This window comes from Mus caroli, unplaced genomic scaffold (assembly GCF_978045245.1).
Source record: "Mus caroli unplaced genomic scaffold, Mus_caroli_1 scaffold_11, whole genome shotgun sequence".
Lineage (NCBI taxonomy): Eukaryota > Metazoa > Chordata > Mammalia > Rodentia > Muridae > Mus > Mus caroli.
Window position 1 is genome coordinate 18,338,796 of NW_028227266.1, and position 23,444 is coordinate 18,362,239.

The following is a 23,444-nucleotide window of genomic DNA, read 5'->3' on the forward strand; positions in this document are numbered from 1 at the left end:
GGGTCTTATAGCTGGGGAACAAATTAGTATAGTGTTTAGATCTGCCCAGTCTAGGCTTATAGCTTAACATTATAAATAACTGGGTTGTGCATTTTTTTCTGTAGGTTTATTGGAATTGGAAATTCCAGCAATGGGTGTCCTGGTGTATGAGTTTGAGTCCCGGCCCTGGAGATAGGTGTAGATCTGTGTGGAGTTATGTGGCAGGGGCTGGGGGCCTCTTGCTAATTTTGTTTCTACCTAAGAATCTTTAGGAATTCTCTCTGCTCCTGAAAGGTGCTGTTTTTCAGTTCATGACATGCAGATCTGGGCTTGCACAGAGACAGGGAGGCTTGCTTGGTAGATTTTTAGCTGCAGCCTGGCTCGGTCATTTGTTTGTTTTGTCAAACTGAATCAAGAGCCACCTTCATCCATTATAGTTAAGTATGGAGAGAGGGCCCAGAGAGAGTACACTGCAGGTAGGCCAGGTGTGGTCATTAGCAGCCTGATGGAGTCTCCTGAGTCAACTTGGTAGGCCTTTTGGTGGCATCAGAGGATGAAATTAGGCAGCCTCTGTTGCTAAGATAAGCCCATGTGTTTTCTGCTTAGCATTGATTGTGGTAATCAGAAAGTTGACTGGATGCTGGTATGAAGATAGAATACTGGGCTGCTGCTCTCTTTGATGCTGTTACCCCAATGAATACCTCTATTTTTGTTGTTAGAGGAGGTCCCCTCCCCCTCGCTCCCAGTTTCCTCTTTCCTTCTCACAGTGTCTCAACTGTGTAGGACAAGACTGGCCTTGAACCCTGAATCCTTAGGTCTCCTAAGCGGGGGTGGGGAGTGGGGGGAGATTTCTGGTTTATGCTACCACCCTTTTATGCAGTCCTGTGGTGGGAACCCAGGGCCCCCTGCAATTGCTGTTCTTGACCTCTACAGCTGAGCTCCAGCCACAGCCTCCAAGTGTTTTTGTTAAGAGTCCTTCAATCACCTGGGCCAATTGTCTTCTACCTGAAAGCACTCAGAATAGAGTGTAGTCAGTTGTTTTCCTCTTACTATCTTTGTGGGTTTCTAGATTTGTATTTGGCTTTTGTGTTTGGTTTGTAACTTGTATATAGGACAAAACAGGTTCAGATTTGCAACAGAGGACTTGACAGCTATAAGCACAACTGAGGTTGTTGCTCACTGACATAACTCTGGCCGTCCTGGATTTCTTACACTGGATATGATCTGTAGGATCTGTTCATCCCTTAGTCATGTGAATTATCCCATCTTTGCTTTCTTAGGGTTTGTGTGTGTGTGTGTGTGTGTGTGTGTGTGTTCGTTCATGTGTTTGCTCACTGATAGCTGCATGTGAAGGCCTGGAGGGTAGTGTAAGGTTATCACCCTCAGTTGTTTTCCACCTTAATTTTTTTTTTTTTTTTTTTGGTTTTTCGAGACAGGGTTTCTCTGTGTACTTTGGCTGTCCTAGAATTCACTCTGTAGACCAGGCTGGCCTCCAACTCAGAAATCCGCCTGCCTCTGCCTCCCGAGCGCTGGGATTAAAGGCGTGCGCCACCACTGCCTGGCCCTCCACCTTAATTTTTGAGACACTGTCACTCACAGAACCTGGAGTTTGTTCTTTCTGCTAGACTGGCTGGCCAGCCAGTATCAGTCATCTGCCTGTCTTTCCTCCCCAGTGTTGGGGTTACAGATCAACACTAACTACCGAGCTTGACTTCTGTGGATGCTGAGGATCCAAACTCAGGTCCTATGTGTTGTCTTGACCCGCTGAAACATCCTCCCAGGGCAGTTCTTCATTTAAGAATGTATTGTGTATATGTTGGGGTGTGCTGTATGTGTGCATCCTTGAATATGGATGCAGAGGGCAGATAAGGATATCAACTGTCCTATTCTGTTCCTCTCTGCTTAGTTCCCTTGAAAAGAGCTTCTCTCTGGACCTGGAGGTAGGCTGGCAGCCAGCAGAACCCGCTACAGCACTGGGGTTTATAGGTGGGTGCAGCCATGCCTAGCACCTCCATTTTCCAGGGTTTTTTTGATACAGTTAAGACCAAGGAGTAGTGTTGCCATCTTACAAAGTTATCTGGAGTTCAGTATTTGTTCACAGTTCTGTTTTGTTTTGTTTTGAGACAGGGTTTCTCTGTGTAGCCCTGGCTGTCCTGGAACTCACTCTGTAGACCAGGTTGGCCTCGAACTCAGAAATCCGCCTGCCTCAGCCTCCCAAGTGCTGGGATTAAAGGTGTGCGCCATCACTGCCTGGCTGTTCACAGCTCTTCTAATTTGGGATGTTTTCTTAAGTTTTGTTTTAGGTTTTTTGTTTCTGAGACAGGATGTCATTAATAAAACCTAATTTTTGTGGGGTTTTCATCTGCATGTATGTGTACCATGTGTGTGCAATGCCTGCAGAGGCCAGAAGAGGATGTTGTATCCCCTGGAACTGGAGTCACAGATGGTTGTGAGTCACCTTGTTTTGCTGGGAACTAAATCTAGGTCCTCTGCAAGAACAGCAAGTGCTCTTAACATCTGAGCCAGCTCTGCAGCCCCAGATTGTTTTTCTTATTAACACCGGTTCTGCTGTATTCCAGTGATACTTTATAATGTCTCCTAGGATGAGAAACTCTTGGCTAGAATAAATATCACATCAGTAGTTGTCAGTTTAAGGGCTTTAAGTCTTAGCCAGCACCAGGGCCACCCACTGGGAGACAGGAGCCACAACCTCTGCAGGAGCAACACTTAGGGCCATTGGCTCACCTCAGAAGCCCCCCTCATGTTTAGTTTAAAAATGCAGATATATTTTTCTGCATGTGTGTTCATGAGATTTGTGAGGGATGTGAGTGTAGCATGGCACATGTGTAACAGAGGACAGCCTGCTCTCCTTGTACTTATGTAGTTTGGTCAGGCTGTCAGGCAGAGTCCTTTACCCATTGAGCCATCTCCCTTTTCCCCTTGGCTGTCCCCTCCCTCCTCTATTTTTTTTTGAACTGGATGCCCAAACTGGCCTCAAAATGATCTCTAGCTTCAGCCTTGAGAGCACTGGAATTACAGACTGTGTCAACACTCAGGGCCTACAGCTCTATGTGTAAATTCTATTTATGTGTGATCTCTGTCTATGAGAGCATAAGCTACACATGTGCAGGTATCTGAGAAGGCCAGAAGAGGGTGTTAGATCTCCTGGCTTACAACCTTGTAATGGGATCTGATGACCTCTTCTGGTGTGTCTGAAGACAGCTACAGTGTACTCGTAGACATAAAATAAATAATTAAAAAAAAAAAACCCAACCAGCTATAGCTACAGTATACTGTTGCATACCTGCAACCTCAGCACTTTGGGAGGCTAGGGCAGGTGAGTGTGAGTGGCAAGTTCAAGGCCCACCTGGGGGAGCTTGGGCAAATTTTCTTTTTCTTTCTTTCTTTCTTTTTTTTTTTTTTTTTTTTTTTTGTTTGTTTTTTCAAGGCAGGGTTTCTCTGTGTAGCCCTGGCTGTCCTGGAACTCACTCTGTAGACCATACTGGCCTCAAACTCAGAAACCACTGCCTCTACCCCCCCCCCCCCCCCCCCGCCTCCCAGTGCCACCACGCCCATTATCACATCTTCTAAGTAGTACTTTTTTTTTTTTTTTGGTTTTGGGAGACAGAGTTAGCAGTACATTTTTAAAAAGTATTTTTTATTTACGTGTGTGTGCGCACATATGTCCATCCCTGTGTTGGGTAAGTATGGGAGTACTAGTGTCTGTCTGGAGTTACTGTAAGGTGTAGTGTAAACTAGTTATTTAATAGTTATTTAATAGTTGTTTAATAGTTATTTAATATGGGTGCTGGTAGTTGAACTCCAGTCCTCTACAAGAGCAGCGAGAGCCCTTAACCACAAAGCTGCCTTTCTAGCTCTCAAGTATTGGCTCTTGAGATAAATTTTCCCTTAAGCTAGGCTGGCCTCAAATATGTCCTTAATCCTGATCTTGCCTCTATCTTCCAAGTACTGAAGTTGGAGCTGTGCATGGGCATCCTTTTGCAACACAGTCTTGTATAGTTGACACCCATTTGAGTTCCAGTCTCTTCCTTTTTTTTTTTGGTTTTTCGAGACAGGGTTTCTCTGTAAAGCCCTGGCTGTCCTGGAAATCACTTTGTAGACCAGGCTGGCCTCAAACAGTCTCTTCCTTTTAACATGGGAAGAACCTGCATCATCTGGTGACAGTAACACTGTTAGGAGCAGGAGCTGTTACCATATTAAGGGTCAGAGGGACTTGAGCTTTGACCTGCTTAGCTTTTAAGATGTTGTGCAGGGCCCTTCTTTCTGTGCTGCAGGAATAAGGAGGAAGCCCATAGAAAGTTGAAAGGCAGACAGGTCACTGGACTGTGGCTCTTCCCATGTGTGCCTGCTTAGGAGCAGTTAGAGCCTAGGCTTAGTCTCTGACTTCTTATCATCCTACACATCTGCACTCTCTCCTTGCCCCACTTTTGGCCTCGGAAGCCTTTCTCTTTCCTGAGCCACCTCTGCAGCACTCTGCAACTACCATGCTGTGCTGTTAGTTTAACACTCTGACTGGGTAGTGTTGATTGCTAGGCAGTTCTGAAGCTCTTTAGGAAAGTCTCTGGCCAGTCTTGGCACTTTGTCCTTGAAGTTTATACCTTTTGATGGTTGTACCTATATTCTGTCTTGTAACTAGTGTTGCTGAAAGGCCTCACTGGTGTGATGGAGCAGATTGGTGCTGTGGAGGGGCTTAGCCGTTGACTGGTGGACACTTGCAGCCTGGTCAGGCTATTGGTAGGGCATAAGAATAGGGTAGATTGTAGTTTGCGTGTTGCTTACAGAATTATGTAACTGCTTTTGCCTTGTGTTGTACATTTGGGTGTCTTTTCTAAATGTTCATTTGTCTCTTAAGTACATTCAATTTTTATTGCTTAGAGGGGGGTACACATGCCATAACACCTAAGGAGGTTCAGATGACAGCTTGCAGGAGGAGTTGGTTTTTGCACCCTTATCCCTGAGCCATTCTGCTGGCAGCTCCTTCCAGAAATTTTTTTTTTTTTTTTTAGTTTTTTAACAGTTTGTCCATATACATAATATATTTTGATTATTTTTACTCCCTCTTCACCCTGTCACATTCCTACTGAGTCCTTTATAACAAGTCCCTTCTTGCCTCAGGGTTTTTGTTGTTGTTTTATTTGTTTTGTTGCTGTTTTATAGCCCATTGCCTTTAATTAAGGTTGCTTGTAAAAGTATGTTTGTATGGTAGTGGTGGGATTGTTCCATACTCTGGTGCAAGGGCAACTTAGCAATGGTTGCAACATTGAAGAAAATGACTCCCTTTTCCTCAGCAACTACCAAAAGGGCCTCAGCTAGGGTGGGGCCTCATAAGCCACTCCTCCATCTATGCTAAAATGACAGATCCCAAGCAGTATAGTTCTTGTGCAGTAGTCCCAGCTACTGTGAGGTTCTGAGTGCAGTGGCCAGGTAATGTCAGAAAGACATGCTTTCAGTGTTCCTACCACATCCTACTCCTCTTAGCATCCTATCTGCCCACTCTTCTGTGCTGTTGTTTCCTAGACCTTGGAGCCAGTGACTAAATGTCCCATTTAGAGCCATGCACTTAGTAATCTCTTATTTTCAGCACTTGGACTGGTTATGAGTCTGCATTAACCCAAGCCCACTGCAAACAAGCTTCTCTGCCCAAGGTTGAGAGTACTCACCACTTTTCCTTGTGACCTAATTTTCTCTGCAGTGTCCTCAAGAGTCAGAGCTCCTACCTTTTTTCCTTTTCCCAACATATTGTGATATTTTGGTTGATACTTGGTTTATGTGTGTTTGATTTCTTTTTTGTATGTGGTGTGTATGCATGTGTATGTATCCTGCTCTATCACTCACCTTAGTCCTTACACAAGCAGTTTCAAGGAAGCTGGAGCTAGGGAGTGAGCAGAAAGCTTTAGCCAGCCATCCTCCTGTCTCTAACCTACACAGTGCTGGGGTTACACAGACTTTTTTTTTTTTAAAGATTTATTTATTTATTATATGTAAGTACACTGTAGCTGTCTTCAGACACTCCAGAAGAGGGCGCCAGGTCTCGTTATGGATGGTTGTGAGCCACCATGTGGTTGCTGGGATTTGAACTCTGGACCTCCGGAAGAGCAGTCGGGTGCTCTTACCCACTGAGCCATCTCACCAGCCCCGGTTACAGACTTTCTGTTATGAGTGTTGGGGGGGTCACCTGCTGGTGTTCATGTCTGTTTAGCAAGTGTTCTTACCTATTAATCTATCTCCTGCCCTGTTTATTTATTAAAATAGGGTTATAGCCCAGGCTGGCCTTAACTTTCGTTTTCTGAGTGCAGGGAATACTATCATGCCTAATAAGCACAGTTTCGTTTTTCTTTTGCCTGCCTGCCTGCCTTCCTTTCTCTGTTTCTCTATAGCCCTGGCTTTCCTGGAACTTGCTTTGTAGACCATTCTGGCCTTCAGACTCAGAGATTACTCATGTTTCTGCCTTCTAAGTGCTGGGATTAAAGATGTACACCACCAAGTTCCACAGTTTTCATCATTTCTTTTTCCTTTTCTTTCCCTCCCTTTCTTCCTTTCACAGCATTGGCTGGCCTGGAACTTGCTCTGCAGCGCCAGTCTGGCCTCCCTCTCACAGCACTCCTGCCTCTGTCCTCACCAGGGGTTGGGAATAGTGCCTGTATTTCGCTGAATATTTCTACCCACAACATATTTTGGTAGCTTGTTAATCTTATGTTTATCTTTATTTTTTTATTACATTTATTTGTGTGCATGGGGAAGAACACAGTATGTCACCCATGTGGAGGTCAGAGGACAACTTGAGGAATGTAGTAGTTGTTTCTCTCCTTCCACTGTGTGGACCCTAAAGTTTGAAGGAAGGTCATCAGGCTTTGTGTGACTCCTTTTGTCCTTTTACCTCTGCCTGGATCACTTGTGTGTGCCACCATGCTCAGCTTTATATTACATTCTGAGTTTTAGTGCTGGGGATAATACCCAGTATCTGCAGTGTGTTAATAAGCACGTGCTCTACTACTGAGCAACCCGTTTCACCGCCTGCCCTAGTTTATTTATAAAGCCCGGCATACTTTGGTGCTGGAGTGCAGCCAGGGGAATGAGCATGTGCCTAGCTTGTATGGGTGTTTGAATCTAGAATTTATCATTTCTGTGACAAATGCCTGTAATCTAGCACTTGGAAGATAGAGATAGAGGAGAATCAGGAATTTAAGGTCATCTTTTATCTGTATAGAAAATTTTAGGCGGAGCCTGAGCTATAATAGAAAATCCTGCCTTGAAAAACTAACCCTAGGATTGGGGAGCTGGCCTAATGGATAAATCTGAAAGCTTGTTTCCTCTCCAGGCCACAGCAGGAATGGATAAAAACCTGAGTTAGAGTTCCAGTATCCTTGGGACAAGCTAGACTATGGCCTCATGGAGGATGTAATCCTAGTGCTGTGATAGGACAGAGACAGGAGGATCCCTAGGGCTTTCCAGGTGCTAACCTAGCTCTGGGTTTGGTGAGAGGCTCTATTGTAAAGGATAAAGTGGGAAATGATAGAGCATGACACCCAATACCACCTCTGTCCTCCATGTGCGCCCACAGAGACTGGTGTGCATATAGTACACACTTGCCAAATAGAGCATATGTCCAGAATGTGGGTTCTGTTTGGTTCCAGGACTGCAAAAGAGTAAGCTAGGCTTGGTGGTACATGTTTGTTGTCCTAACACTTGGGAGGTGAAAGCCAAAGGATTTGAAGTTTGGGGGCCAAAAACTCTTTGACAATATGTTGTGGGCCACTACCCCACCACCCCACTGCATTCCTGGCTCCCATTGCATGCATGCTGTATAGGAAGAAATGAAACAGGGAACACAGGGAAACAGAAACACTTCAGTCTGTCTGTCTTCTCAAAGCCTGTTGGTTTTGTATTGGGAAATTGGAGTTAGTTGTTTTGGTGCTTTGGCTTGTCTACCTGGGAAGACAGATGTTTCCTGATGTGAGCAGACCCTTTGTGAGCTAGCAACTTTATCCCTACTACCAAGTATTTAGCTGCTGAGATGATCCATTTCTGGGGTATTGAAAACTAAAAAGGTTTTCTGATCTTATAGATAGTTGAAGTATTGGTAACACCAAGGAAGTGTCACAATTTGAAAAGATAAGCCAAGACTGATTTCCAGACACTACAAGAAAAAAGGAGGGGAAAATGGTAAGACATTTTTTTCTTTGGTCATCAACACTTTTCCTTCACTTACATACAGAGACAGCATGTCCCCAGAGCATTTGATGCTGTTAGCATTTTATCTTAGATATTTGAATTCTCTAAAACAATTACGTGTCACGATGTGAATACAGTAGTCCCCCCTTAGCTGTGTTCTCAATTCCCGCGGTTTCAGTTACCTGCGGTCCACCGCAGTCTGAAAATATTAAGTGGAAATTTCCAGAAAGAAAAAATTGATAAGTTTTAAATTGTGCACCGTCCTGATGCCTGCGTCATTCACCTCACTTCATCTCATCACGTAGGCATTGTATCATCATCACTTCATCACAAGAAGAAGAAGGGTGAGTAGGACGATGCTACTTGGAGACAACATTCGCATTCCGTCCTGTCTAAGCCTTTCCTGTGCCCGATTGACCGATTAAACTACCGTACCTGTGTGTGTAGAGGTCAAACCCAGACCGTATTGGTTTTGGTGATGTCCGCGGTTTAAGGCTTCCATTGGGGTCTTGGAATGTGTACCCCGCGGATAAGGGGGGACTACTGTAGTATAGCGATACGTAGAGTGCCCCATTCCTGCTGCGGCCTGGAGAGTCTCCTCTCAGGTCCTGGGTCACGTTCCCATAGACTGTCTTCTGAAGGATGGAATGGTACTGAGGTGAGGGTGGGCTGCTGGCTGTCCTTGCATCATTTTTAGCGTAGTTTTCGCATTTCCAGCGTCCCATGAGAATTTTTGTGAATGATGATCGCCATGTGATGGCAAAGCATTCTTCAGTGTACCCAACACAAGAGGAGCTGGAGGCTGTACAGAACATGGTGTCCCATACTGAGCGGGCCCTGAAGGCTGTCTCTGACTGGATTGATGAGCAGGAGAAAGGCAACAGCGAGCTCTCTGAGGCAGAAAATATGGACACGCCCCCAGATGATGAGAGCAAAGAAGGGGCTGGGTGAGTCTCTGTCTTTGTCTCTGTCCGTTGCATCTGTGTTTGTGTGTGTGCGCGTGCACATGTATGTATGTATGTGTATATGTTTGTTGAGGAGGGCTTAGGTCTTTTCAGGCAGGGTCTCATGTAGCTCAGACTTACTATCTCACTATATAGCCAAGCCTTCCCTTGAATTCCTGACACTGCATGCTGCTATCTTAGCTAGCTCATTTAAGTGCCTTTTTTTTTTTTTTTTTTTTTTTTTTTGACAGGATCTCACTGGATAGCCTGTGCTGGCCTTTAACTTATTTTGTAGCCCAAGGTAGCATGAAAATCACAGAGATCCTTCTGCTTCAGCCTCCTGAGAGTTGGGATTACAGGTCTGTGTCACCATGTGGCACAGCTAAGCTAGCATCTCTTCTAAGAAGTGCCAACCCCTTTGGGTTCTAGCTAGGTCGGTTTCCCATTGAGCCTGACTTTTGTCTGTCTCTCAGGGAACAGAAGGCGGAACACATGACTAGGACCCTGAGGGGCGTGATGCGGGTCGGCCTGGTAGCCAAGGGTCTTCTGCTCAAGGGGGACTTGGATCTGGAGCTGGTTCTGCTCTGTAAGGAGAAGCCCACAACCGCCCTTCTGGACAAGGTGGCTGACAACCTGGCCATCCAGCTCACTGTGAGTCATTGTCAGCACCACCATCACCACCATCATGCCAGGGGGTGGGAGGTCCTAGATCTTGTGGAGAAGAGATGGTCAAAAGAAGGGAGAGCCTATCTGCCATGTGCCAGGGAGCAGGCTCCCTCTTGCACTTTCTTTGTGTTCACTTTGATAGCAGGCAGGAAACCATGGAGTATCTGGGAAATTACCTGTTGTATGTAGTGGCTAATTATCGAAAGCCTTGTACTCCTACCTTTGAAGCCTGGGCTATTGGGCTAGAAATATGTAGGCTGAATGGGATGGGGAAGTCAGACATGGACATACTTAAAACTCCATCTGGCTACAGCTGCAGGGAGTCCAATGGTAGAGTAGAGAAGGGGGAATAAGAGTGTGGTCATGGTGGCTCATACCTGTAATCCCAGCATTTAAGAGGCTGAGTCAGGAAGATTATATGTTCAGCCTGGGCTATAGAGTAAGACCCTGACTCAAAAAACAAACAGAAAAACCTCAGTCATTTCTTCTGTTACTAAAATGTTGCATAAGTAATGGTATTTAATACTTATTTAACATTTTCTAAGCCAGACCCAGAGTCAAACATATGTTTATCTCTCTCCCCCACTTTCTTTGAGACTCTGTCCATTTTGGTCCACTTTACCTTCCCTGACTTGAGAAAGAATCTCATATAGCCCAGGCTGGCCTTACCATCTCTTTTCTCTTGCCTCCAGAGAGCTAGGATTATAGGAGGGGGTCTCCCTGGCCAGTTGCCGTGGCTGACATCACACTTGTCTGAGTGATGGGGATGATGTAACATTCAGGAGTGTAGAAGCTGATCCCAGGGCAGTCAGAGATGACAAAGCTGCTTCACTGCCATAGTCTGCATTTGTAGGAAAGTCTTCATGGAGTTAACTAAAAGACAGCAAGCAGAAATTCAAAATTGGTTTTAAATCTTGCTACTTTGCAAAGAAAAGTATCTCTGTATGCCAATAAACATTTCCATAATGTGTTGTGTACATGCTCAGGACAGGAGTGTGAGTTGAGATCTGGAGGGGTAATTGTAGAATGTTAGAAACCAGAGAACTGCTGAAGGTTTCTCATAGTTGTGATTTCAGTTATTATTACTTTTTTTTTTTTTTTTTTTTTTTGGTTTTTAGAGACAGGGTTTCTCTGTGTAGCCCTGGCTGTCCTGGAACTCACTTTGTAGACCAGGCTAGCCTCGAACTCAGAAATCCACCTGCCTCTGCCTCCCGAGTGCTGGGATTAAAGGCATGTGCCACCATGCCGGGTTTTATCACATCTTTTTAAAGATTGTTAAAGAGCTTTGTGAAGAGCTGTTCATTAGGGTTAGTAATGGCTGCCTCACAATGTGCATATAGTGTCCTTGGTGAGTTCATCCAATTTTATCCCTAGTGCACACACAAAAGTCCATGCTCCTGTGGCTGTGAATCTTGACAGCTCACATCCTCACACTCTCTAAGGACTACTTTTGGACATCTGGAGATAGGAAAAATGAACATGCCTTCTCCCAGTTACTGGTTGCCAGGGATGCTTTAAACTCTCCCTATGATACAGGACAGCTTCCTCAGCAAGAAATTACTTGGTCCAGAAGGTGAACCATGCAGATTGAGAAATCTGCCTGTCAGTTTTCAGGGCACATGTCTTCTCCACAGTATATGCGCTTTACTTCTTTTAACGAAAATGATAAAAGAAACCTAATTTCCAGTTAGCATGAACTAGCTATCATATTAAAGCCGTTCAGCTTGGACTGTTGAGCACCCTGCAGACCTGCTCTGCAGGAGGCACATGCCCCACCTTTATCATTGGCTAGAGGCTGGGGTAGTGGGCTTCTTTCTCTTCAACAGTTGTCTGCTAATTGCTTCTCCCAGCATGGAACTTGTTCAGGCTGAGGATCCCCCTATGTTATGGGCCCTTGGCTTCCCAGCCTTGAAGTGTTGGCATGTTAGGTGCATGCTAGAAATTAGAGTCTTAAGCCTTGAGGTAGCTCTGAAGTTGAGGTGGGGACATCCGTATGGTAAGAAGACCCTGCCTCAGGAAATGAAAAGTAAAACTTTTTGTTGTTTTGTTTTAAATATATTCACCCTTTGTTATCTTAGACTGGCCTTGTACTCTGTCTTCTTGCCTCAGCATCCTGAGTGTTGGGATTATAGACATGTACCTCCCTGGCTTGCCTGGGTCTTCCTGTGTAGACTAGGTTGCAAGTTTGAGAACTTGCAGTGTCCTCTTGGCTCTGTCTTCAGAGTGCTGGGATTTTAGGCATGTACCCCGATGCTCAGGTTTGAATCTCATCCTTGTTTGTTTTTAAATTAAGATTCATTGTTGTTGGTGTCATTCTGTTGCCCTGGCTGGCTCTAACCTCTTGGGTTCAAGTGATTCTTTGGCTTCAGTCTCCCAAGTAACTGGACTGGCTGCCACTGCAATGGCTCCTTTAACTCTATGCCCTTGAGATAGTCTTGTTCAGTGGCTCTTATTAGCTTTAACCTCATTGTCCTGCCTCAGGTCTCTTAAGTGCTGGTCCTCTACACTTAATACTCTTAGTGGGAAATAGCTTCTTTGGTTACAGGGTTACAGGCCCAAAGACCTGGCCAGCCAAGGGCAGCTCCTGACAGACCAAATAGCGGCTCTCCTAACATTCATAGCATGAGACGCAACAGTTTGTCAGGATTGTTGATTGCCTTGCAGAGAAAGTGTTTATGAAAGCTACCTTTTTTCCTCCTCCAGACTGTAACAGAAGACAAGTATGAAATACTCCAGTCTGTGGATGATGCTGCGATTGTGATAAAAAACACAAAAGAGCCCCCCTTGTCCTTGACCATCCATCTGACCTCCCCTGTTGTCAGAGAAGAAATGGAGAAAGTATTAGCTGGAGGTAGGGAGGCCGAGAGAGGCCAGCAGAACATTGCAGACTTGGTGTTCCCTCTTGCTCAAATGTGCTATTCAGTTTTGGAGTGCTCTGATTAGAGGGTGTCAGTGTAGCTCTGACTGCCTTTACTCTAAATTCATGTCTCCCCTCGGCCTTGTATTCTTGGGAGTTTGACCCAACAGTGGCACTAAAAGTGAGTAGCACTTTGCATAGGGAGTGCACCATTTTGCTTCTCTTACTCCTCGAATGGTCTGGAATCTCCTTGTTAAACTTGTTTCCCTCTTGGAAAAAAGTGTGTCCCTGGGAATCTTACAGTGTTGCAGTGGTTAGCAGCAACCAGATGGCTTCTGTAAGAACGGCACGTAGGAGTAGTGGTCAGCTGGCCCTGCGGCACAGTCTGGGTGTTTTGTTTGGCCTCTGCCTGTGGCACTCTATGAGCTTTAGAGAGGCCAGGAGCAGCAGCAGAGTTTTGGATAAGGTTTTAGACTATTGTGCTGTCTTCCAGCCCAGACTTTGCACTTCAGATTCTAAGCTAAAATGCATAGTCCACAATTCACTGATCTCCCTGGGGCCCTCCTGGGCCTGCTGTCCAGCCTTATCCAAATCCTTGATAGCTGGCAGAGCCAAACGACAGCCTAGTTGTACCGCAGTGGAGGTTGACTTGTTGATTTCCCTTTGGCACACGTATCTGATGCCAGTGAGCAAAGCCCTCTTAGCTTATCCACTCGGGGACGCTGGACCTTTGACCAACAGGACTCTCTCTGTCAAGGCCTGGGGCTAGGGCAGTCCCGCCTGGTGGGCGGAGGTGGTCCCCTGCGCTACAGGTGGATGCCTGTTTGTGAGAAGCAGAGAGGGAGTTCATTTCCACTCCCCCACCTCTTTTTTTGTTTTTGTTTTGTTTTTGTTTTTCCTATTGTAAATTCCAGCCTAGCTAATTCGTGGGGATGTCTACTAGAAGATAGGGTTAGCCTATCTTTTCCCTTCCCTACCGATTGTTCCTTTTAGAGTAACTTTTCTTTTTTGATTTTGTTTTTTTGTTTCTGTGGTTTAAAATTTGGGAGAGGGCCTCCCAATTTTTCTGACTTCCTCTCAGAGCAGAGCTGATGGCACTTTAGCCTCTCCTTCCCTTGTCCAGGGTGGACACAAATTGAGATTGTGGGAGACTCAGCTGCCCTTTAGGAAGCTGCCACATCCCCTTTGTACCTGACAGAACCCCTTGGTCAAACTGTGCCTTGTCTTCTTATTCCATCCATGAATAGAAACGCTATCAGTCAACGATCCCCCGGACGTTCTGGACAGGCAGAAATGCCTTGCTGCCTTGGCGTCCCTCCGACACGCCAAGTGGTTCCAGGTTTGCATTTTGTTCTTCTCTTTGTCTTTTGGTAGAGAATGCCTAAGTTTTGCAACATGGCTAACTTTGACCATAAAATGTCCATAACATTGACTGTAGCCGTGCCGATCTTGTTAGCACCTGCGGCGTGCAGCTGCTAAAGGAGCGCGCCTCAATCAATTTGACTTGTCAGCCCTGAGGAGGCTCATGCTGAGCAGGGGCTGCTTTGCAGTAAGGGTAACAGGCTTCCACATATACAATGCTTGAGATGCTGGCCACATACTTGGTGGCTTTGTACCCCTGCAGTCGTGTACCCTTGGCAAAGCAGCACCATGAGACTCAAGTTGTTGATGTTTGCCTGGTGTCTTCCATGGTGCCCTGAGTATGAAGAGTCTGCACTTTCTTCCTCTAGGCCAGAGCCAATGGACTGAAGTCATGTGTCATTGTCATCCGTGTCCTAAGGGACTTGTGTACCCGAGTGCCCACCTGGGGTCCCCTCAGAGGATGGGTAAGATACACTTGTGACTAGAGGTGGGGCTAGTGTTTGTCCAGGCAGGCCCCTTGAGAGTGTAGCCTTCACATAGCTTCATGGCTGGCTATTGGCTTGGGTGGCTGCTGTTGTGATCAGTTATACCTTGGGTTGGGGTAGAAGGAAGACTAGGGCCTTCTGTGGGGGACATAGTTCGGAGAGGAGGTGGGAGCTGGCCAAGCAGTGCTGTTACTAATCTTAGGATAGGTGTACAAGTATCCTTGAACCTTGTGCCAACTAGGGTCTGAGGCCTATTCTGACTGCTGCCTGTTTTTTTTTTTTTTTTTGGTTTTTCGAGACAGGGTTTCTCTGTATAGCCCTGGCTGTCCTGGAACTCACTTTGTAGACCAGGCTGGCCTCGAACTCAGAAATCCGCCTGCCTCTGCCTCCCAAGTGCTGGGATTAAAGGCGTGCGCCACCACCGCCCGGCTGCTGCCTGTTTCTTAACAGCCTGCCATTAAACACATCCTTTCTAGTGGTTACATTTTAAGCATAATTACCCATTTAGGTTCTCAGTGTTGTTCCGTGCCTGTGAAAGTCTGCCAACCCCTGCTAGATGTCTGATACTGGACTTTCACCTCACTGGCTAGCTTTGATTCTTGGGACCGACCCCTTAGCCTCTCTCACATGGTAATAGGCTTCCTGGGATGTCATTTTCTGCAGCTGGAAGCTCATTATACTTCTTGCTTTTTAGCCTCTGGAGCTGCTGTGTGAGAAGTCCATCGGCACTGCCAATAGGCCAATGGGTGCTGGTGAAGCCCTGCGGAGAGTGCTGGAGTGCCTGGCATCCGGCATCGTAATGCCAGGTTGGGGCCTTGTGATTTTCAAGGGACAGGGAAAAGGACAGGGATGAAGGCCTTACAGCCACTGCCTCACTGGTCCACTGACTGGGTTAGGGCTACAACAGCTCCATGTCCCCCTGCTAGGGCCAAAGCACGTGACTACCCTCTTGCACCATCATATCCAGCCCTGTACCGGGTCCGCAGCCATGAATCAGAGGGCGGACCCGGGGCCCGAGGTGACCCACTCCCACGTGACTTTTCTTGCTCTGAGACACACATGATTTATTTCTGTCAAGGGCTGGATGCCGAGTGGGTCACTGAGCTCGGTGTGTTTTCCAGAGCTGGGTGTGGATGGGGCGCGGGGGGGTAACACACCTGGTTCCCTCAGCCAACAACTCTTATGAGACGACAAGAGATAATCCTCTGCATATCTTCCTTGTTTCCTGCCTTCAGATGGTTCTGGCATTTATGACCCTTGTGAAAAAGAAGCCACTGATGCTATTGGGCATCTAGACAGACAGCAACGGGAAGATATCACACAGAGTGCGCAGGTATAGTCGTCGCCATTGCCAACATGAGCCCTTACCCAGTCTGCACTCACTGGCTCCCAGTTCCATTACTGGGCATTTGAAGGGCAGCCCCTGGATCATAGGCTCAGGTTGGGGACCAAGGCAAAGGCATGGTGTCTCTGATACAGGGTGCTCCAATCTGGGCTATTTCTTTGTTCTGGCGCCATATGTGATTGTTGTCTGCCTTCCACCCTGCTTGTATGCCATGTTGGCACAGCAAGGGCAGTGGGCAACAGCTTTGCAGTGGGGCTCTTCCCCTGTGGGTCTAACACCTGACTCCATGTGGCAACCAGCCCCAGGTTGGGGTTTCCTGTACTCATCTTGAGGGGGGTGGTCACAGGCTGGCCCTCCCCCACAGCAAGGCTGGGCCCGAGCTGTCAGGCCCTGCCCTGGCTGTCAGGGGACCCCTTGATGACCTAGGGGAGACTGTTAGTAGCCCTCCAGCTCCTGCCCCATCTCAGAAGGCATTAGTAAGCACACACACAGTCACTATAGCATGAGGCAGCGGAGTCAGACTTTCTTCCCTTCTATAGCACGCTCTGCGGCTTGCTGCCTTTGGTCAACTCCATAAAGTACTGGGAATGGATCCCCTGCCTTCCAAAATGCCCAAGAAACCAAAGAACGAGAACCCGGTGGACTACACTGGTAAGGACACACAGACATTGATGACAGGTTCTCTCTAGAGTGCCGTTTGCACGTCTCAGCTGCTTTCAATTGGTCTCCTTTTCAGTTCAAATTCCCCCCAGCACCACCTATGCTATCACACCCATGAAACGCCCTATGGAAGAGGATGGGGAGGAGAAGTCTCCCAGCAAAAAGAAAAAGAAGATCCAGAAGAAAGGTACGCGTGTGTGCCCTGGTTTGTGGATGCCGTCCTTCCTTCCTTCCTGCCTGCCTGCCTGCCCCAGTGACTGTGTACCTGGAAGTTGTTAGGAGTGTGCTTTTAGTTTTTGCTTTGCTTTAAAAAAAAACATATTCAAAGCCTTTATTACTTTATTCATTCATTCATTGTGGGTTTTTTGTTTGTTTGTTTTGTTTTGTTTTGTTTTGTTTGAGGTGGGATTTCTCTGTAGCTCTTGAACTCAGAGGTCTGGCCTGCCTCTGCCTCCTGAGGGCTGGGATGAAAGACATTACCACCACTGGCCAGCTTTTTTTTTTTTTTTTTGTCGGGGGTGGTGGCACACGTCTTTAATCCCCACAGAGGCAGGTGAATTTCTGAGTTCGAGGCCAGCCTGGTCTACAGAGTGAGTTCCAGGACAGCCAGGGCTACACAGAGAAACCCTGTCTCAAAAACCAAAAAAAAAAAAAAAATTTTTTTTTTAATCTCCATTTATTTAAAAGTGTTTTGTATGGGTGTGAATGTGCATGTGTCATGGTGTTCTTGTGGAGGTTAGAGTACACACTTGGGTGTCTGCCTTCCACCTTGTTTTAGACAAGGTGTCTTTATTGTTCACTGCTGATTAGGTCAGATCAGCTGTCCCATGTACTTCCTGGGAATTGTTGGATTTTCATCTCCTGTCTAGCCACAGGAGTGCAGAGATGACAGACAGGCTGTCTTGTCTGCCTTTTTGTGAGTTCTCAGGATCTGAACTCTAAGGCCTTCATTCACAACAGTAGGCTCTTTGGCCTCTCAGCTGAATGGCGTTTTTTTGGAAACATGGTGTCTGTTAATGTAGCTATCCTTACCCTTGTCCTGGCTGTGGAGACCAGGCTGCCCTCGATGCTGATGTACTGTAAACACTTAATGTCTTGTCTGGTGACCCACTGTCTCTAATCTCGGCACCCATGACGCTCAGGTGAAAAGAACTGCCAGGACTTCAAGTCTAAGCTGAGATACAGAGCGAGAGACTTCCCCCAGAACCAGTGACAGGCCCAGACAGAGAGATGCTCCTTTGAGTCACACCTGCCACAGCGGGTTCTAGCAGTCTCTCGGCTTTGCCTTTTCTGGGCTTGGGAAGTTTGATCCCATCTTGCCTTGTTCTCTTCTTAGAGGAGAAGGCTGATCCTCCCCAAGCTATGAATGCTCTGATGAGGTTAAACCAGCTGAAGCCAGGGCTGCAGTACAAGCTGATCTCCCAGACAGGTCCTGTTCATGCTCCCATCTTCACCATGTCTGTGGAGGTAGACGGCAGTAACTTCGAGGCGTCGGGGCCATCTAAAAAGACCGCCAAGCTTCATGTAGCTGTGAAGGTAAGTGTGAGTACTCCTTTCCTAACAGAAAGTGCACTTCCCACTTTGGCCTCAAGTTTTTCAGGCTTATAGCATGCATCTCAGAAAGGGTATAAGAATATAAGTAGTTAGGTTTTTGTATCATTTGACAAGTTACATCTATCATATGGTCAAAAATAACTCGAGGAACTGAAAGAGAAAAGGTAGTTGGGATTGTGCTGCAAGCTTTCCTAGGAAGCTCTGTGGAGTTTGGGAAGGACCTGTGTAGGTGGATCCTTGCAAGCCTTCCTTGCCTGAGCCCCGGGTCTGTCTGCTCCACAGGTGTTACAGGACATGGGCTTGCCAACAGGCGCTGAAGGCAGAGACTCCAGCAAGGGGGAAGACTCCGCTGAGGAGTCAGATGGGAAGCCAGCAGTAGTGGCCCCACCCCCTGTTGTGGAAGCTGTCTCCAACCCCAGTTCTGTCTTCCCTTCAGATGCCACTACTGAGGTGAGCCTCTGGTGGGTGCTAGAGATGGCGCTGCATGCATGATGGGTGCTAGAAATAACCTATTGCCAGGACAGAGCAGGGGGTCACTAGTCCTTAAATGCAAAACAGAGTCAGGCTCGTCCATCCTGTGGCCCAGTGTGAAATCCCGAAATCTCTTCACACAGTCTGAGATTATTTTGCAGTTTTTAGTTTTTTGTAACTAGGATGGATACCAGGTTCTCAGGCTTAACACCCCCCCCTCTTAATTTTTCTTTTATGTGTGTGTATCTGTACAGCACATGTGTGCAGTGCCCTCATCCTTTAGAACTGAATTTTAAAAAGGTTATGAGCCACCATGTAGGTGCTGGGAACTGAATGTGGGTCCCCTGGAGAACGGCCAGCGCTTTAAAACTCTTGAGTTAGTTTAGTCCCTGGACCTTTTCTTCCCTCTTTAACATAAGCTCCATGGCAATATCATTTTATTATTATAATCTTTCTCTTAGATCCATTATTGTGTGTGTACACATATGAGGACCTGAGCATCCATATAGCATATGCTGAGTGGTCATAGCTTGTAGAAGTCTGTTTTCTACTGTGTGAGTTCAGAGACTGACTTGGAGCATCAGGCTTTGTGGCACAAGCATCTTTCCCATTGAGCTATCTTGCTTGTCCCTGTGTGAAACCTTGGTATATAGTAATTAATGTTTTGCAATATCAAAAGGTTGGACTTAATCTGCCAGATCTTATGCAAGTCACCTGCACAGGAAGCTATGGGAGTCATTCAGCCCAGAACCCTGTTTCCAGGGAGCCAGAACGACATGGGTGGAGCTAGTGTTTCACTGAGACCTATCAGCTGGCATAGAATAGGGGATCCAGATCCAGTTAGGGGTTCAAATGAGAGGGCTTAGCCAGTGACTGTTTCCCTTCTGGGTGGTGGAGTGCCCAAATCTAATTTAGTGGGTTTTGTTTGTTTGTTTGTTTGTTTGTGCTTTCCCTGAGGGTGTCAAATAGCAGGGGCCGATTTTGACTAAGCATGGCAAGAACCCTGTTATGGAGCTTAATGAGAAGAGACGTGGCCTCAAATATGAGCTTATTTCTGAGACAGGGGGCAGCCACGACAAACGGTTTGTTATGGAGGTGAGTAAGCAGGTGGCTGGCTAGAGGCAACTCTGAGCTTCCTGGGAAAGAAGTAAGTGCTCTGGGGGGAGCCCTGGTCCTCTCCAGAAAGGCTTTGAGATAGGCTCTCACCCTGGAGGAGGTGCTGGGTTAGTTCAGCCCACACACACTGTGTGTTTCTACAGGTTGAGGTGGACGGACAGAAGTTTCAAGGTGCTGGTTCAAACAAAAAGGTGGCAAAGGCTTATGCTGCACTTGCCGCATTAGAAAAGCTTTTCCCTGATGCCCCTCTTGCTCTTGAAGCCAACAAAAAGAAAAGGACCCCAGTACCTGTCCGAGGTGGACCCAAATTTGCTGCCAAGGTGAGGATTTACCTTTGACGCCTCTGACCATGGGTGGAAATGTGGATGATCTGAAGGTGGGGCAAACCCCATTCCTCTGCGTTCTCTTTCAGCCACACAACCCTGGCTTTGGCATGGGAGGGCCCATGCATAATGAGGTGCCCCCACCTCCCAACATCCGAGGTCGGGGCCGAGGAGGTAACATCCGAGGGCGAGGACGGGGGCGAGGATTTGGTGGCGCCAACCATGGAGGAGGCTACATGAATGCTGGTGAGGGACCTTTTTCATGTCACCTACTCCAGGAATGATTGTGTACCTTTCCTTGGGAGGCGCAGGGTGAGTGCATGTAACCCTGTAACCTGTCTGTTCTTCTGCAGGTGCTGGATATGGAAGCTATGGGTACAGCAGCAATTCGGCCACAGCAGGCTACAGTAAGTGTGCACTTTCTGTGTCTGCACTTGGGAAGCTGCGGCAGCATAGTCTGGGTCTCGTTAGGGTAGGGTGCTGGCCTCAGCATCTCTGAGGCTCAAGGCCACCAGCCGTACCTTTTTGCGGTGAATAGGTTAGCTGGCCCTCAAGACCCCCACCTCCCCGTCCCTAAAGTGTGTCCTTGACAGTTTTAATGCTAAGACAGCCTTTGAGTACCACTTAAGTTCCTTTGAAGTCGGCATTTTAAATTTCTCTGCTTTAAGCACCAGTCTTTGAGAATGCGCCTTCCTGCCCATGCACCGCTCTTGTCTTGAGAAGGAGCCTTCATTGGGGGGTCACACGAGCAGAGAAATCTAAAACCTGAATTTCAAATGTGGCGCTCTGTGCCCTTTTTCAAAAGAATTCTAATTTCTTCTCTCTGCTCTGTCTCCCCCTTTTGTAGGTGACTTTTTCACAGACTGCTACGGCTATCATGATTTTGGGGCTTCCTAGAGCGTCTAAAAGTATTGACACAAAATCAACTTTTTACTCCAATTTCCTCCAACTCCAAAACCCAAAGTGTCCGTGCTGTGTCCCTGTGCTTCACTGGGGTTCTCAACCGTGGCTTTCCACCGCAGCCTGTCTGAAACTGTTAGCCTGCAGACTTAAGACAATGGCAGTTTCTATCATGAATTTGCCTTTGAGCTTGGTCATTTCGAAGTTCACACTAAGTGGAAAAACCCTTTCTCAGAGATTTTTTTGTGTGTGTGTGTGTGCAGCCTTGCACAGAATTCTAGAGCCAGCGTTGTTCAGCATCAAGGCAAAAGCCCACCTTTGCTTTTTATGGAAAGCATTCTTTTATTTAAAGAGACAGATACTGGCACGTTTAATCTACCTTTGTCTTAATTTACAGCAGGTTTTGTATGCATTTTTAACATTTTCACAAGTTTCCACATCTGGTTGATGCCTTTGGCAGTGATGAAACTGTTTCAGCACATGTGAATCCACAATAGCTGACTCTTTCCTTGCCTTTTTACTGAGCATGTAAACCTCCGGGACGGCCAGGACTGTGGACTGCATAGAGCAGGGCCTCCCACCTTTTGTAAATGCTCTGGTGGGTCCTTGGGGCGAGGAGGTTCTGTGGCTGCTTTAGTTAAGAAAGTGAATTTGCAAAGGCATCAAAACTGCGCTTCCGTTACTTGTGTGAGAAATGAGACAGGCTTGAGAGGAGGGAATAACGGTAAAATTTTGCAAGTCCTGATGGCAGCGTCAGTGACAGACTCCTGGATTGGGTCTGGCTATGTTTTCTTTTTCACAATGGGGCTTTAAAAATGAGCTGGAAGAGTCTGACACCATCACCAGAGGTTTTTCCCAGCTCCCCCTACCCCCACCATGATCTACACTGCCTGGCACACAGACACTGAATCTGTGTGCCTAGAAATTTGTCCCAGTGTGTAATGTATAGAGTCCCTTCCTTTTGGTGGGGAGTCTTGTGATACTGTGGCTAGGCCCCCACTCTGCAGTCTTTGTTGCAGAACTGCCCCTGCCTTGACTTGCAAGATTTGACGTTTATTCAGGCAAAAAGTGGTCAAAATGGTTACTGTGTGATTTGTTTCCCAAGGTTCGAAAAGTCAGTGAAACTTTCTAAGATTTTGCATGATGTATTTTATTTTATTTTTATTTTTTAGAAAGTTATTGTTGGCAAATAATGTCTTTTTATACCAGGAAATAGTTCTGAATGACGTTGAAGACCTACCCTTCCTTATTACTATTATTTTTTAAATGAATACATGTTAAAGTAATGAGCCCTCCGTACTCGAGTCTTCATTCATGCCTGGCTTCAGGCAGGCAGCTCAGTTGCTCAGCAAAGGACCCTGGGGAAGCTAGGGCAGGGCTTGGAGGAGGTACTGGGGTGGGGTTGGGAAGTGGGTAGTGATGGAGCCCTTGGCTTCCCAGTATCCTCACTGAGTCTCCATGTGTTTGCTTTCTTGCATTGTGGAACACTTCCTCCTGCAGTGTTGTGGCTTTGTGATGGGGGTGGGAGAGACCTGTCTAGAGGAGGGCTTGCACAGGGGTATTGCCTCTCCTGGTGCTTGTGCTGGTAGCTGGGGGGAGCATCAGCATGGGTGTGAGGTGTGCATCCACAAGGGGGCAAAGGGAAGGGGTGGTGCCCTTAGTTTTCAACCTGGGAAGGAAGGAAGGACAGGCTTTGTGGGAGTATCCCTTTAACCTTCTACCTGTCTAGGGCTTGATGGGTTTCACTGGGCTTAAAGGTCTGCATGCTAAGGCACCTACTCTGGGAATCCAGGCTTATAGGAACTTCAAGGCCCCCGTTGAGCACTGGCTTCCCTTGAGCCTACCTGGAGATGGGAACTCCCTTCTTCAGTGGGGCTGAAGTGATGCCATGGCCTAGCCCAGCCCATGTCATTCCCCCAAAGTCTCCAATAGGGAGCATGTGACAAACCCAGTGATTAGAAGTGAGGGCCAGAGACTGTATTGGCCGGCCACAGTGCTAGCTCATCAGTCATGCCACTGAGACCCATCAGACATAGCCTGTGCTTGCCTTCTCATGAGCCTGGGGATACATTTTGTGCCCGCAGTCCTGTGTCTTTCACAGGAAGGGAGGAAGGAAGCTTGGCAAGTGTCTGAGTCCCAAATCACTGTCTTAAGAGCACTTGGTCTTTGAAGAAGCATGGTGGTTATGGCAGAGCAGCTCCTCCTGGGGTCTCCAAGGCTTATGCCTGTTAAGTTCATTTCCTGCACGGAGGGGGAAGGGGGTGGCTCACTGCTTCTGGGTGCTTTGCTTTTCCTGTCACCGTTGGGGACATCTGGGTAGCCGTCAGCTAGTCCTGAATGTCATCCACGCTCGGAGCCCATCTCATTGTAATGTTGACATCTGCAAAGCTGCTGTCGTGCTGCTGCTTGGCAAAGACCCCTTGTCATCAGCTGAGGGTGAGTGGAGCTGAAGGCTGGGCTGGCTTAAGCCAGGCTGCCTCAACCAGCAGAGCCTTGTGCTCCAATCTTTTTCTCGCTGCTCTGAGCAGTCGGCTGCGGGCCAGCCTTCAGGGCCCATGACTGCTTCTTCCTCCCCTCCCAGCCCTCACC

At 47.1% G+C, this 23,444-nt stretch overlaps 1 protein-coding gene across 6 annotated transcripts in view; it reads left to right on the plus strand.

The window, feature by feature from the left end:
- Ilf3 (interleukin enhancer binding factor 3) overlaps window positions 1-23,444 on the plus strand; it is a 37,423-nt gene that overhangs the window by 11,734 nt on the left and 2,245 nt on the right. For 4 of the 6 annotated variants that reach the window (XM_085844462.1, XM_021171357.2, XM_085844463.1 and 1 more), the window contains 17 exons: window positions 8,066-8,163; window positions 8,478-8,516; window positions 8,890-9,119; window positions 9,590-9,767; window positions 12,486-12,633; window positions 13,887-13,978; window positions 14,370-14,465; window positions 15,181-15,292; window positions 15,722-15,819; window positions 16,371-16,482; window positions 16,568-16,678; window positions 17,828-18,027; window positions 18,328-18,495; window positions 19,486-19,611; window positions 19,776-19,952; window positions 20,045-20,201; window positions 20,309-20,362. In XM_085844462.1, coding sequence (XP_085700588.1) covers window positions 8,161-8,163; window positions 8,478-8,516; window positions 8,890-9,119; window positions 9,590-9,767; window positions 12,486-12,633; window positions 13,887-13,978; window positions 14,370-14,465; window positions 15,181-15,292; window positions 15,722-15,819; window positions 16,371-16,482; window positions 16,568-16,678; window positions 17,828-18,027; window positions 18,328-18,495; window positions 19,486-19,611; window positions 19,776-19,952; window positions 20,045-20,201; window positions 20,309-20,362 — 2,101 coding nt within the window. In that variant the 5' untranslated portion in view covers window positions 8,066-8,160. Of the gene's footprint in view, window positions 1-8,065; window positions 8,164-8,477; window positions 8,517-8,889; window positions 9,120-9,589; window positions 9,768-12,485; window positions 12,634-13,886; window positions 13,979-14,369; window positions 14,466-15,180; window positions 15,293-15,721; window positions 15,820-16,370; window positions 16,483-16,567; window positions 16,679-17,827; window positions 18,028-18,327; window positions 18,496-19,485; window positions 19,612-19,775; window positions 19,953-20,044; window positions 20,202-20,308; window positions 20,363-20,802; window positions 22,227-23,444 lie in introns of those variants that run through there. The other 2 variants (XM_021171362.2, XM_021171359.2) reach the window with 2 other exon arrangements.